The following is a 15,613-nucleotide window of genomic DNA, read 5'->3' as shown; positions in this document are numbered from 1 at the left end:
CTTTCCCTCCCTGGTTTGTCTGACATCCATCCCAATACCTATATTTGCAAACACTTGAATGTTCATGGAGTGTGCAAATATTGAGCGCAGATTCTGGATTGATGCTGTTCTGGGAAGCTGACTGTCGTGGTTTAAGCCCAGCTGGTAACTCAGCACCACGCAGCTATTCGCTCATCCCCCCGGTTTGCCCCCCCAGTCCAGGTGGGATGGGGAGGAGAATCAAAAGAATGTAAATCCCACGGGCTGAGAGAACAATTTAATAACTACAAAAAGTAAAATATAGTGATAATAGAAAGAATACCAATAATAAAAATAATAGGAAACAACAAGAGAAGAAATGAAAGCTCAAAGTGATGCACAATACAATTGCTCACCACCCACTGACTGATACTCAGCCTGACCTGAACAGTGATCGGTCCTTTCTGGGTAACTCCCCCCAGTTTATATACTGGGCATGACGTGCTGTGGTATGGAATAGCCCTTTGGCCAGTTTGGGTCAGGTGTCCTGTCTCTGCTTCCTCCCGGCTTCTTGCGCCCCTCCTCACTGGCAGAACATGAGAGTCTGAAAACTCCTGGATCGGGGTAGGCATCACTTAGCAACAACTAAAACATTGGTGTGTGTTACCAGCACTGTTCTCAGACTAAAGTTGAAATGCAGCACTGCACCAGCTGCTAGGAAGAAAAATAACTGTTACAGCTGAAACCAGGACACTGATTCAAAGTGTGTCCTTGAAACATGCTTTAAAGTAAAAGGTATTGTGGGTTTTAACTGTAATTTTCTCCTTTTTAGATATTGATGAATGCAGCATAATGAATGGTGGCTGTGAGAACTTCTGTACAAACTCGGAGGGCAGCTATGAATGTAGCTGTAAACAAGGCTTCGCACTCATGCCAGACCACAGGACATGCACTGGTAAGGGAGGTTTTTGGGAACTTTTTCACAGGGTTTATTTCAAGTAGTTTAAAAATGGCCTTCTTTTTAAGATTAAAGCTTTTATAACAAATATACTGTAAAAACAAACAAACAAACCCCAACAGCAATTAATGTGTGGAAAGTGAAGTTCTTTTCCTAAAGTAAGCATCTCTAAAGTATCGGAAATGGACAACTGCAGACTGAATTGCTTTGAAGGGGATTGATTCTTCATAATTTCAGAAAGTATATAGGTTGATTCTGAGTTTCATAATGAAAAGCTGTAAATCTTTTTTCAGTAGGACATAAATTTTCTCCCTTAAGGTATTATATTAAATCCAAATCCAAAATGTGTTGAAGTCAATGGAAAGAATCATCATAAACAGAAGCCAAAATACTCTCTGCATGTGTGCTGCTGTATGGTTATATTGGAGAAAGAATAGACAAATGCTAGAAAAGGAGCTGATTGCTCTGTTCTGCGGTTGTGTGGTATCTGCTCTTAAGCAAGCTAGAAAAATCCTGTTTATAATTCTTTGTTTTGTCAAATGTAAGTATGCTGCATTACTTCAAAACTGACTTTCAGACAAACTGAAGTCTGAATAGCATCAGTCTTTCTTAGGAAACAGCTAAGAAAACTTTAGAAATGTGAGAAAATTTTCAGAGCTCTGTAATGGGTATTCTCCTTTGGGAGTCTGGGAGTCATAATCCCAGTAAGTGAATTGTACTTGGTGATTTCCACATAGGTTACTGGAAAGATAATTCTACCCTATTCTTCTCTGATTTCTTCCTGCACAACCACTGGCCTGCTGAGGCATGTGAATATTTGCCAGCTGCTTGCCAATTCCATCCAAGAGCTCCTTGAGAAGCATGAGAAATGTAAGAGGGTTAATCTCTTGGAATAGAATTGCCTTTATAGCTGAACAAATTGAGAGCTTTCTATACCAAATTAGTAGAGAGAGCTCACATTTAGAATTTGTAGATATTTGTAGACCTCTGACCAGGGTCTCGATTACCCAAAGGCCATTCTCTACCATTCCAAAAGATAAAAGAGTCATAAAGCATAGTTAAATGTAGTTTGTCCCCCCATGGTAGCTTATACTGTCAGAAAGGTGTAATGTAGCCAATCTTCAGCAAGCATTGGACCATTGCTAAAAGAAAGAAATCAACTACTAAAAGTGTAAATTTGACCCCATTATTAAGTATTTCAGAACCTAAAATACATAACTTAGAAACATTTTGCTTTAAGCCAAGTTTCTAGAAAAGACAAGCTAGTACAAAACCTTGCCCAAACATTGGGCACTTTTTCAATGCAAAAATAAAGATCAAAATTGTGCCTTAGCCAAAATCTAAACTCAAGTGATGGGATTAGAGGGACATGAGAGGGAAGGAAGGAGGGAGGGAGCGAGCAGGAGTCTCTGAGCCACTCTTCTGTTTTCATCTTCTTGGCTTGACTGGGGACCAAGTGACCCAAGTGTATACTTGGGCAGTCTTAGAGATCTCAAGTCTACTGCCTAGAAACAGATCTGTGCTCTACTTCTGCTTGTCCTTAGCCACGGGAAGACATCTCTAAACTTTAAAACAGAGCAGATAATTTAGAACACCCAACTGCTTATTAAACTAAAAACTTTGGAATAGAAGTTTTTCTTTTCAAAATGAAAAAGGGAGGAAACAATTGCCTTTGGTCTGGGAAGGGAATGGATTTTTAGTGGTTTTATCCACACATTAACTTGACCATAAACATACCCATGGAAGTTTGTGATCAGATCTTAACTGGATGAAGAATAAAAATGTATGTCATCTTAGTTGTGAATTGTTGCATATTTATATCCACCCTTGACTCTGAAAAATAATACTTCATTCATAGGCCAGCCAGTAATTGCTATTAGCTATTAATTTTCATACTCTCTTTTAAGAAAGACTTGAATACCATAGCCAACACATAAAAAGGCTTAAATAGCATAAACACTGGACACCTTTGGATGTCAAGTCAAACTATACCTAAGAAAATACCCAGAGATGTGAGGGGTCACCTTTAGCACCTTTTTAGTATCTAAAAATGCTTCTCCCTTCTCTTGAAAAGATGTTAATTACATATAGAAACATCTGGTGAATATTCAAAGTCTCCATGCTGAAATTTTGTCTCTGCCCAAACTGAGTGAAAACGTGAAAAAACTCTGTTTTCTACTCATTGCACTGAATATCTGGTTTTACTGTGTTAGACATTTGTGCATGGTACAGGATACAGTAGCACTGTGACCTGAGTATGCGGAACACCTATTTTTCAGTTGTGTGAACATGTCTTTTATCTTTAACATCATACAGAGCTGGAACCCATTACAGAATGTATTTCTTGATAATTGAGCTGGTAAGAATGCTGTTCAGTTCAGTTGTAGGTCAGGTTTGAATTGGTGAGGTTATGCATAAATAATCAGCTCAGTTAGGAGAAACAACAGGTTCTTTGTCAGCTGATTTTCCCCCAACTGTGAAATCAGTACAGTGGCAGGTTAGTAAATAAAGTTCTTTATTTCTGTCATTATTATCCCTGTTTCTAGAGCTTAATATTGCATGTTAATTCAAATTCCCTTCCAAGTTAATATTTTCAGGCTAGTGTCCATGCCAACATTATTTGTTTGTTAAGATCAATAAGGCCTGGTCAGTCTTCTTCCTTGCAGAAGCTGTGTGTCCACACAAGCACTAGCTGCTAGAAATATAGAAGAATAATGAACATAATATTTTGAATTAAAGTGAGTTCATCTTCTGCAGCTGCATAATTACCGCAATCCACAACAGACCGGTCTGATAATGCGTTACACTCTTTCTCTTGGAGAGGGTTCCTCAATCTTGTCCTTTTTGTGCTGATTTTTTTCCCATGGTATCACTAGCCAGAATTTCTGATTTTTGCTCTTGCTGGTCCGTGCTGGTGCTGACACAGGTCAATTCTAGGGAGTTTTAGAAGGAAGACTAATAGAACCCCAGGGACACTGAAAAAAAATCAGATCTTAGCATGGCTGCATTAATATTATAAAGTATCTGCTTCTGCAGCTTGACCCCAATTAGTGATGGCCAATTTCATGAACTGAGAAAACAACTTTCATGCTAGAGGATGTAACTATATGGCTGGCCTGGCTAGTCAGTTGAAATGCTAAAAAAATCCCATAAAAAGTCTCAGTGAAGTATTATTCCCATCATGAGTTTGACTGTCACCACCTGGAGATCTGTAGAGGTATTCTACATGTATGCTGACCCTTCTAAGCTCTGTAAAGTCTGATATTTTTGTCACTGAATTTGAGTTCAGAGCTTCCATTGACTTCAACAATGATGGATTGTATCCAAGAATTTCCGATTGTGTGTGACCATGTGGTTTTCTGTTATGTTGTTGGGTTTTTTTTTTTATGTCAATGACTTTTTTACCTACAAAGTCAGTTCCTGTTCCCGTTGAAGTCAGTGGGGAATGTTTGCCACTGACTTCAGCTGGAAATGAGGAGCTTACTGATCAGGACAATTTAGCAATGTACCATTCAGTTATTTGCAAGGATTCAGTCTTCATTGTACCAATCAGAGCATTAAAATGTTTGCTTGCCATGATTATGGTTAGTTGCATTGCATAAAGGTAGCATATTTTAATCTGATTTTTTCCTGTAGATATTGATGAGTGTGAAGACAATCCTAACATCTGTGATGGAGGCCAGTGTACAAACATCCCAGGAGAGTACAGGTGTCTTTGCTATGATGGATTCATGGCATCTGAAGACATGAAGACTTGCATAGGTGAGTGAAAGTACATGTATTCCCATCTGTATTAGCTAGGGAAAAATTATTTATGAAGGCACTATTTCTAAGTAGGCAGACAGTGATACGATTCTATGATTCTATTTAAAGAGTATTGCACTTATGCCCATATTTTGGCCACCTGACCGTAGGACCAGCCCCATTGCACAAGCTGTGTTTATCAAATGCAGATGTAGTATCTGTATATCTCTATAGATTGTGATGTGAACATGATGATCTGTAGCATCGCATCTTTGGGTCCTCTTGGGTGAGCTTTTTATGCAGCTCAGCTGAAAGAGTGCTTGCAGAAAGGAAGTGCTTGCAGAGAGGTGGAAAATTTCTAGCAAGATAAATTACTAGTGCTCGTTTAAATTTGTCTCTCAGACAAAACTACGTGCAAGTGCTGTACCTTGGTAGAACAAAGTCATGCAACAGTATATCTCCAAATCCAAATTTTCACATTTGTTTCAAAAATCTGGAGCATATTTGAGGAGAAATGTTTGTTCAAAACTAGTTAACGTATACATGCATATATAAATATATATATACTCACCTACATACATACAGATAGAAAGCATCAAGAAATAATTATAGTCATTCTTTGGATAATATGCTGAATCTTTTTTAAGGAAAGTTGGAATTTAACGTAGGTGATCTCAAAGTGTATGGTAGGTATGGAATGATTTACCTAAGCAATTTTCTCTTTGCATATGTAGACCCAGTTTTATATCAGAACATTACATCTCAAGAGGTTTTGTCAGCTACTTTGTAAGAATTTTATTTTCTGACTCTCAATTTGTGGTTTTTTTAGACGTTAATGAGTGTGATCTACATCCAAACATCTGTCTGAGTGGAACCTGTGAAAATACAAAGGGCTCATTTATCTGTCATTGTGATATGGGATATTCAGGCAAGAAAGGCACAACTGGTTGCACAGGTATGTTTTTAATTATTAACTTTTAGTGAAACTTCTGATTCTGCATGCCCTTTTTTTTTTTCTGTCTGGTATTCAAAAGCTCCTCTCAATGTGCTGCTTTCCAATTAGTTGTGCTAAATATTGTATCTCTTATCCAAACTTGCTGAGCGTGCATTCTGCTGAACTTCAGTGGCTTGGTCTTATTACTGTATTGTTGTTGGTTTAAAAGAACAGAAAATGCTGTTGCTGTAACTCGACAGGCTCCTGAGGACCTCACTGCATTTGTATCAGTTAATTGTACACTATGCATGCAAATAACAGGTATCTGTTCCAAGCATTATTTTGGCAAACACAGATGGCTTGAAATAGATGCTAAAATATATTTTCAGTTTTTGCAAAGTGGCAACAACACAGATACTTAACCACATTATATCAGCAAATTCAGAATTTGCATTATTTCATGTATTGCCAGCAAACAGAAATGAGATTCAAATATACAGGCTCTAAGGACACGATATTAATAATCCTAGTGTGGGTTTCTCTAGCCAAGGTGTTGAGAGTCTGAGGCTTTGCCCAAATATGAAGGCAAACATATGTTTAATATAATTTTTAGTGTAGACTTAGAGTAAACGTATTTTTGGCAATGTCTTTGAGACAAACTTTTATTCCTAGTCTGTCCTTATTGTAGAGTTAATAATATACTTCTGTAAGTGCCCCAGATATATGAAGCTGGTTTTTTACAGCTCTCGTAGAACAGTCTGAGAGCTGGAGTTGTACTTTGCATATTGGACCATGGACGAATATTTGTGCATTAGTAACAGCTGCCTTTGACTTACATATGAACTGATCTAAATCCAAGAAATCCCTAATTGTACCCTGTAGACCAACATTTCAACGTTCTTTGTTTCTGTGCTAAATTATATGAAGATCTTGAGTACTCTAGACCTGAAAACCCTTGTGCTGATCAGTTACACATGGTGCAGCTACCACTCCCAGTGTAAGGAGCAGTCAAGGAAGATAAAGCAACTAGTAGAAGGCAAAAGACAGAGAACAGTCATGGAGGTAGGGAAGGACTCTGAAGTATAGCTTCTGGGGAGGTTCCTGGAAATAGCCACCCTTTTGGCATCATGTAATGCAGAGTAGTGGCAAATGTCCCAAACAATACTCTTTCGTTAAAGGAGAGACAAGGAAATCCCTCTATGTTGGTCCCAGCCAAGCCCAGCCACCTGGCAGACAGCGTCCATCCTGTATGGACTCTTTCCGCCACCTCACACATCTTTATGTTTACTTCAGCCCATCCTCTGTTGCTTTTGGCTTTATGCTGCTGTCCCAGGGAAACCACCAGGACACCTTAATTAAAACAGGTGCTGTAGAGAGCTCAGTAATTTGGAAGAGGTGAGTGGTCTAAGACAAAAATGTGAAGTATCAGTTATGCTGATGCAGCTGAGATGGGATCACATTAGAAAAGACCAAAGTCTTTTCTAATTAAATAAGAAAAGAGAGGAAGCAGAGCAGGAACTTTCTTTGCTGGTTTCATGATGAAGAAACTGTGTAGATATGGGTCCCATTGTGACTACAGCGTGCAGATTCTTGTATTCTGGTTTTCAAAAGGTCTGATTTACTGGTGGATGTAAATGTTTGCACAGTGTTAGAGCAGAGCTGAAGTTCCCATGCTCAGGTATTGCAGACCAGGAGAGCATCCTTCAGGACTTCTTGAGGGACCTTGCCAACAGCACCTTAACCCCAGGGTTCAATTCTTGTCTTAAAGACTGACCAAAAGCATCCACAGTTTTTAGGAACTCCCATGCAAAAAAAATTGCAAAAATGTGTACAATGCTTTAAATGGGAGGTTCTCTGTCATGAGAACAACTAAATAACGTCTTCTGGGTTCCATTACAGTTTTGTCTAAATATTTCAGCTGTCTTGTCGTTACTGATTGTTTCCATTTTAACGAATAAACATGGTTTTCCCCCAATCATTTAACAGTACTCTGATTCCTCCCACTGACTTACATTCCTGTCCCACACAGATGTTAGTTCCCTTCTCCTTGATTCTCAGTAAGAATGTGGACAGATTTTAGTAACAAAAATACAATTTTTAAAGAATGATGCAAAAACATATGTTGTAGATGCAGGTTTCCTAGACAGTGTGCTATGAATGGTTTCATTTCCATTCGCAAGGCAAGCTGTGGCAGGACTGACTTAGAGAAGTTCTGTTGAGATTTTTCAAGGCAGGCAGTGGTACATAGCCACTAGAGAGAAGACTGCAGATCTTCCCAATTCCAGATTGCCCAGCTTTATGACAAATACTTTGTCTCTGTGTTTGCTGTCAATAAAATATACATGTACTTGTGCAGAGATGAAATCCTGTATTGGCACTTGCATTTTTATTCAATGACTCGTCACCACTCTGGAGTATTGCCTGTAAATTTGTAATATTTCACTGTTGATGTAGAGCCCTAGATTTACTTGCTCTGGTATTTTCACAGAGGAACAAAATCTTCTCTGACTCTCCCATCCATCCTTGCCGGTTATGGCTGTGTGTGGAGACCTGCTGTTTGCTGCTGTTGGAGCTGTGCTTGCACTGGCTTATGGCACTTTTCACAAAGTCAAACTGAACAAGATGGTCTTGGGGACAAAAGTTGCCCGAGATGATTCTCAGATCAGAAATAAATGCGCTTTAAAAGTCAGCTGGATTTGTGCACAGCAGGCTCAGGGAGTTGGAGGGCTGAGACTGGGCTCTGGCTCTGCAAGGGCCGTGCTGCTGCCATTTGGAGAAAGACTAGTGAAAGATGTTCAGCTGCAGCCTTGGTGCGGGGTGAGAGGTTAGAGGGTTTGATCTTGAACATTACTTACTGTCAGCAAGTAATGATGATGATAGTCGATAAAGGAGGAGTGGGTGCACACTGCAGGCTCGCATGGCTGACAATAACATAGTTATAAGGAGGAGACCTGATACGGTGAAACAAAGAGGTGAGCCCTGTCATTTGCCCTCAGAAATAAGTCTGTAACATTTTGTGGCTTGTATAATGTGCTTGCCTCTCTCCCCTGCCTTTTGGCTTCTGGCCATTAATAATACATTGTGTTTCAGTCTTGATGGCACAAGAGAGTTCTGGTATCAGTGAAACAAATACATTTCCCCTTGTGAATATGGGAGCTGGCTGTCTCAAGCCAAATACCAGAAGATAATAACATTAAGATGCTGCCCGCCAAATGGGGTATTACAGAAGGAGCGTATTGTGAGTAGGCGCCTGTCCAGCAATAACATGCTGCACCCCAGTGTGCTGATGACGTAAGGAGGGATAGCAGGCAACAACAGAATGGCCCCATGTGAAACTCCAAGAGATGCTTACGGTGCAGTATGCTGAATAAAATCCAACAGTGATTCCAAGGGAGAAAACAATTTTACAGGTTTAGAGATCACAATAGGGGAATTTTCTCATATATTTTTGTACTTGTGTGAGCGCTAAGTTGAAATTCACGATCTTCTCCCTCTGGAAAGCCTTCCCTTTTACCTACCTGATTACATGGGCAGCAGCCCAGGAGGAGGAAATGCCTTGTGACTTCCACCAGACGACTGGCCCTGTGGGAACTGGGCCCAGGCTTGAAATACCAGTGAAACGTCAGTGTGATAAAATCCACAGATATGCAGAGAGCGCCAAAAAAAATTAAAGTCAGAAGATGTTTAAAGGATTTTCATAATTCCTGACAAACACTACTGATTTATAGGCAGAGTCTGAATTAAATTCAGTCTTTGCTGAGGATCCTTATAGACTATTGAAGCCCAAATGAAACCTATCAGAAAATGTAAATGGTACATAGAGTACCCCAAGGATTTCATGCCTCGTGATGAACATGTGAATTTTCGTGGATTAATCTTCACTCTTGTTCTGTTCAAATGCAGAGGAATGACTTGGGTGTTTCCAGAGTATAGGTGACAGTACAGCAATTTCTGCTGCTTTCTGACTGTGTTAATGAGCCGCTTCCAGACTGCATAGGGATGCGCTGTGCAGACACTGGCTAGCCATTTCTCCCCTTTGGTTGCCATGTTTGCAAGCATAGTGCCAACATGACAGGTATATATGGCGTGTATTTTTGCTGCACATCCACAGCCCTAAAAATCTGCTGCTGTGATTAATGGGAGAGATGCTTTATTAATTGCCAAAGGCTTGAGAGAAGAAGTATTTGTCCAGAGAAGAGAACTGAAGAAGCCAACAAAATAGGGTGACTGACAGGTTTTTTTCCCAAGAGTGCTTGGGATTATTATGATGTCAGATCTGCATATTATTTATCATGCATATTCTCATCTGTTGTAGGCAGACAACTCCCTTAGTATTAATGGGAGTTGTGCAATTACAAAGCTGAGAACATGTGTGCAGCAGGACCGGGGCACAATGGGACTGCTGAGGATGCAGTGTCAGTCTCTCATTGGAATGTCTTTATTTTCCTTGGCTTGTCATGGCCTCATACTGGAGGCAGAAGGAGAATGCTGATATAAATCAGTGACTCACTCCTTTACTCTTTAGTGAAAATCCCCCTGAAGTCAATGGGAATAGGCCATCGTTGTGTGAAACCCTGTGTCCTCCCGTGTGCTTTTTGGGTCATGATACCTTTACTCAGACCAAGTAATGCCTTTGTCTTCAAGCAATTATATGAAAATAGTTGGAGTATTTGAAGAGTTTAGTACTGTTTGTACTGCCATGTACAGACAGCACAATCTGGACTGTTGCTTTTATTAAAGATATTTATATCAAGTTAATTTTTTTCCCCTACAGAGCTCAACTCCTCCTTTCTGTTTCATTCTATGAAGCCATAATTCAACACTTATGGCAACATAAACCCATATTAAGCTCCAGTATAAGCAGGCATAAATTCCATTGATTTTACTGCCCCATTTACACAGGACCGTGTTTGGTCTGAGATCCCTTTTGCCTTGGAAATAATTGCAATGCAATAAATTTGGGCTTATAACTCAGCTGTGCAATGAAAGGAGAGAATAGGAATTACAGCAAAATAACATCTGAGCTAAACACAGATAGCTTTGAAAAGAAGTAAAATCTGGGATGAAGCCAGTGATGGTATTTTATATGCCTCAATCAGCTTTCATTTAAGTATCTGAAAACCTTTCCATGCATCAATGAAATAAGCCCTGTGATGTCCCTGTAGAGCTAGATGGTATTAGAATATATGCGTTGCATTCCCTGTTTGATCTTTACCCAGTCAAAAAGTGTTTAAATCTATTGAATTTTTTTCCTGAAAGAAAGCTGAAAAGGATTTCAGGTTTTTGTTCAAAGCAAGTGGAATAGCAGCTCAGCGGATGATCTCTGAGAAAGTTGATCCTATTATAAATATCCATGTTTGGATATAGATTTGTGCTCACAACTTTCATCCCGCAGAAGATTCCAAGCTTTTTGGGGTGTGTGTGTAATAGCTGAGGGAGGAACAAGTGCTGCTATTGCACTGGGAGATGTTAGTGGGGGCTCTTAGGAGCAAACTGTTAGTGGGTCAGTGTGAGGTGGGATGGGTTGGAATGCACAGGCACTTTGTGTAGAGTAGAAAATTTGTTTTAGATAGCCTTAAACTGGAGCCTGAGCATGACTTCACTCTGGTGTAGCTGTTGCATGCAAGTTTCTGTTTGTGTTCGCTGATGGTTGAAGGAAAAAAGCTTGGCAGCAATCTCCCCACTGATGATGTTTTTTGTGGTGTTTCGTTGTGCTCTGTGGGGTATAAGGAAGCATGTGATTGTATGTTTCAAAGCATCAAATAATCAAATACAGTGCAATCTTAATGTTAGCAGTGGTTTAGCAGTTTGGGGCTTAAGATCATGTAAAGGTTAAAATATAGAATGTTCACCTCAGCTTTTTTATGTCCATGTGTACTGCAGCTGACCTCTTGAAATTCTGTCTAGTCTTTCCCTTCAGTGCAAGCCAAAATGAGTTGGGTTTTTTCTGACCACCCTTAAGATTTTTGACAGACACTAGTTTCCTGTTTAGGGTGATGTTATCTTCTCATGAGTTTTTGCACATGCTAAAGGCAAATATGCTCTGAGATTATCTGCTCCTGATCCTTTTTTTTTTTTTTTTTTAGTTTTAAAAACTAAGTGTCCATTTGCATGTTTTCAGGCTTGTTGGTGCAGTCAATAGTCATAAAGAGCAGATTCCAGTTGCCAGATTTTGATCTATATCTAGACATCAGCATTCAGATCATGGGAATACTCATGTCTGGGGTTTTGAGTCAGAGCAATGCCTCATTTAGAAAGAAAACCAGAAAAATAAGACTGGATGCAATTCCACTATACAGACTTAAAAAAACCCACCACCACCAAACAAAACAAGAAATCCCAACCCAACAAGCACAAAACCAACCAACCAAAAAAACCCAAACCCCAAACCAACAGGGGGTTTGCGTAATTTCTGGACTTTAGTTTTTAATTGTAGGATGACAGATGGATGTTGTCTGCTTCTCAGAGTCACATGTAGCATTTGTGAAAAGACAAAATATATGTGCAGGGCATGGAGAAAGGACTCAGAGCCTTTTGTCTAAAGAAGGGAGGACAGAAAAACCTACAAAAGGGTTATGAAGGAAATGGTTAAGATGGACCTGGACTCTTTCCTCAATGGTTCCACTTTCTTGCCCTCTTTAAATAGCTAGTTGTTTTTAGGTGCAATGGTAAGAGTCTGTGCTTTTGAGGCTGAGAACCCCAAAAGTTGTTACTTGTTTAATGGCTGATGCCTTTTCTTAAATATCTGCTCAAGAAGAGTCTGGGTTGGGTTTTCATCTGTGGAATCACACAGAGTTTGTGAGCCTGTTTTCCCTTTCCATCAGCTATTGTACATAATGAGATGTTTTGGCTTATTGCTACAGCAAAGGCACCTGGAAGGGCTGAAAAAATATATAAATATTAACTGTTTTGATGTGAATTCTAGATAATTTGTACCCTGCACGGAGGTAAAGCACAGTTAGAAAGAGTTTGGTTATAGAAAACACTGTGAAATCCATAGCTCAGATGTCCAAGAAAATTCCTGCCAGTTTTGTTTTAGTTACCAGTATCGTTTCTGAAAACTTTGCCTTTGAGTTTATACATTCTTCAAGTACTTACATGGGGCATTAATACTGTTTTGTGACAAGGAAGAATGGAGTTCAGGTTGGAGGGTTTTGTCTATACATTTTGACATTGCCAGAGAATGCCCAAGAATGAAAATAAGATGAAAATAGCAAGTACTGAAATAGAATGTGCTGGCACCATTTCATATGTTGAAGATTGGATGACTTGCTGCGTGGTGTCTCCAAGGATGCTGACATTTTTCCACTGTATTAGGTTTCCTGAGTTGTTAATAAACTGCATGCCTGATGAACTTTGTGTCCATCAGCTGTCACATTAAAGACAGTGGCACAGCTCCATCTTCCACCTTCCACACAGTCTCTGGCAAAGCAGAACTTGGCTTTGTTAACTGCCTAGAGATAATCCGAGCAGGAGATGCTGAGCCGAGTCTCTCTCTGCAGACTCCAGGATGGGCAGATGGGAAAGCTGTCTACTTTCCTTCAGTCATGTTAAGGTATGGTCAAGACACAAGCCAGTACATTGTAATGGTATCTTTCTGTTGTCAGAGTAGCACAGGTCTTCACACCACTTAGTCATCAAATTTGACCCACAACCTACTGCAGAGCTGCTTGACAAACACATCCCAGGATGCTGAACACCTGCAGTGGTGATCTTTATGGATCTTTATGCTGCTTTGCTTTTTGTTGCTGTGATTTGATTTCTCTTCTGCTTCATTTTTAAATGTCATGTTTTAAAGAAATGCAGGCTTGCTTTCATGTTCACATTGTCTTTCTTGGGAAATTCCAGTATCAGCTGGGTATGAGAAAGTTTGATCCATGAGCTCTTCAAACATCTCTCTGTTTTTACAGATATCAATGAGTGTGAAATTGGAGCCCATAACTGCGATAGGCACGCCATATGTACAAACACAGCAGGAAGTTTCAAATGTAGCTGCAGCCCTGGCTGGATTGGAAATGGCATCAAGTGCACAGGTGAGAGTCATATCTGTAAGGTCAGCTCAAGACTGGGTCCTCACAATTTTGGAAAAAGCAATACCACAACTATAAATTGGGGAGGCAAATGGTTACAAAGGTTGTTAGGTCGATTTGACATGATCTGTTGGAGGACAAATTCTCTGCCATGGTAACTGTGAAATCAGCATTATCTCATGTTTGACATATGAGATGGCGAAACAGACTGGATCAAGGCGGGAGACACTACATCTTTGAGGACAGCTGATGGGAGATAGTGAGAGGTCTCCTGGTGCTCCCCATGAAAACAATATACGGGCCTTAGTTTTGAGAATGCCCTGCGGCTTCCTCATTCATACTTACGTTGCTGGGCTGCAAATAGGGTGTGCCTGCTTTTCCATGTAGATGACCCCACATATATGAGGGGTTTATTATGGAAGATTATTTAAAGTAGACCACTTGTGTGCCATTCACTATTTAAAGTTTGTGTTCATTATGTGTTTTTTTTAACTACTGTTGCCTTTTTTTTTTTTTTTCTTTTTAAATTTTATTATTTTCAAGATCTGGATGAGTGCTCCAATGGAACCCACATGTGCAGCCCACATGCTGACTGCAAGAATACAATGGGCTCTTACCGCTGTCTGTGTAAAGAAGGTTATACTGGGGATGGCTTCACTTGTACAGGTAAGTTTTCTTAGGAACATTGGATAACCTCCAGTGTGGTCCCTTGCAACCTAAGTTTGTTTACGATTCAATACACAAAAACAGCTTTTAAGCATTTGATATTATTCTCTTAATATGTCATCTTCCATTGTCTTCTACTTCACCTAAGTTGCCACAACTTGAGAGAAATACTGTATTCTACCTAGTCTAAAACCGTTACTTTTTTCAGTTGATAAAGTGCAAGTTTTCATTGAGCTTCTCCTATTAGTTGGAGTCATATAATTTGGCTGCTTAATAGACCAGTCCATTGGCTACCCACCTTAATATTTAAATAATAGGGCACATGCATTCAAATTGCTTCATAAAACTGTCTAGAAATGTTTGTTCTTCACAGAAGCGAGAGTGTGGTGTGGGTCCTCTTTTACTGCATCATACTGAGAGACAGTGTCAATGCTGACATTTAGAATGATGGAAGTAGCTGCTTCTGAAACCTCATTTTATAAACTGTAAATGTGATTATAAAACATTGCTAGAGAGATGTTTCCCACCCACACTTCAGTCTTTTGCTTTATAGAGCAGATTAGAACATGTAAGTCATCAAGAGCCCTGATATTACATTAAGGATATCAGTTTTGCTAGTGATGCTACATGGAGGGTGACCCTGTTTGGAATAAAGCTCTGATAGACAGCTGGTGGGCCAGGTTTTCAGCTGGTGCCAATCAGCAGCACTTTATCAACTACAGCAGGTTTTTATGGTATTTGAGATCTGGCTCAGCAGTTTTAAGGCTGAATTTGAATCATGCCAAATTATAAATGGACCCTGGGATTCTGTTTAATTCTCTCTGTATAATTTACTCTTGAATCTGTTCAGCTTCCTTAGTGGCCTTCATAGCCCAGTGTTTTTTGTTAATTTCCCATATTATGATTTCTAGGAGTCTTTAAACTACACCTTTCAAATAGAGTGCTTGCCGAGTTTCTGCATTCAGTAGAACTTTTTTGTTTTGTTTTTAATTTGGATACTTAATTGTTCATGGATTCAAGAGGTGGCCGGAGCTCAAACTAGAGCACACAAGTGTTCTGTAAGCTGTCTGCCAAAGTGTGCAGCATTCACCCTGCTAGGTACTACGTTTGATTTGCTACCCGTGGACTTTTACAAGCTCACGCTGCTTGTGAGATTCTGTGAGAGCCAGATTCTGTTGCAAAAAGTAGGGTGTTTTTGTGATGTACAAAACTTCAGCTAGAGAGCAAGAGCCATAATCTGTCTGAAGGGCAGTGTAGCCCAGTAGCAAGGCTGTTTTTCTCATCAACTGTTAACCTGCAGTTTAATTTTGATCGAGTTATTTT

The 15,613-nt window shown here is 39.7% G+C and overlaps 1 protein-coding gene across 1 annotated transcript in view; it reads left to right on the top strand.

Annotated features, from left to right (window-relative positions):
* FBN1 (fibrillin 1) overlaps nt 1–15,613 on the top strand; it is a 138,702-nt gene that overhangs the window by 85,588 nt on the left and 37,501 nt on the right. Inside the window, exons 28-32 of the mRNA XM_010020130.1 lie at nt 791–913; nt 4,553–4,678; nt 5,490–5,615; nt 13,505–13,627; nt 14,168–14,290. Coding sequence (XP_010018432.1) covers nt 791–913; nt 4,553–4,678; nt 5,490–5,615; nt 13,505–13,627; nt 14,168–14,290 — 621 coding nt within the window. The remainder of the gene's footprint in view (nt 1–790; nt 914–4,552; nt 4,679–5,489; nt 5,616–13,504; nt 13,628–14,167; nt 14,291–15,613) is intronic.

The sequence above is a fragment of the Nestor notabilis genome, unplaced genomic scaffold (genome assembly GCF_000696875.1).
Source record: "Nestor notabilis isolate BGI_N333 unplaced genomic scaffold, ASM69687v1 scaffold21588, whole genome shotgun sequence".
Taxonomy (NCBI): domain Eukaryota; kingdom Metazoa; phylum Chordata; class Aves; order Psittaciformes; family Psittacidae; genus Nestor; species Nestor notabilis.
The sequence above is the reverse complement of the archived record's forward strand: the minus strand, read 5'-3'. Positions and strand labels throughout refer to the sequence as shown.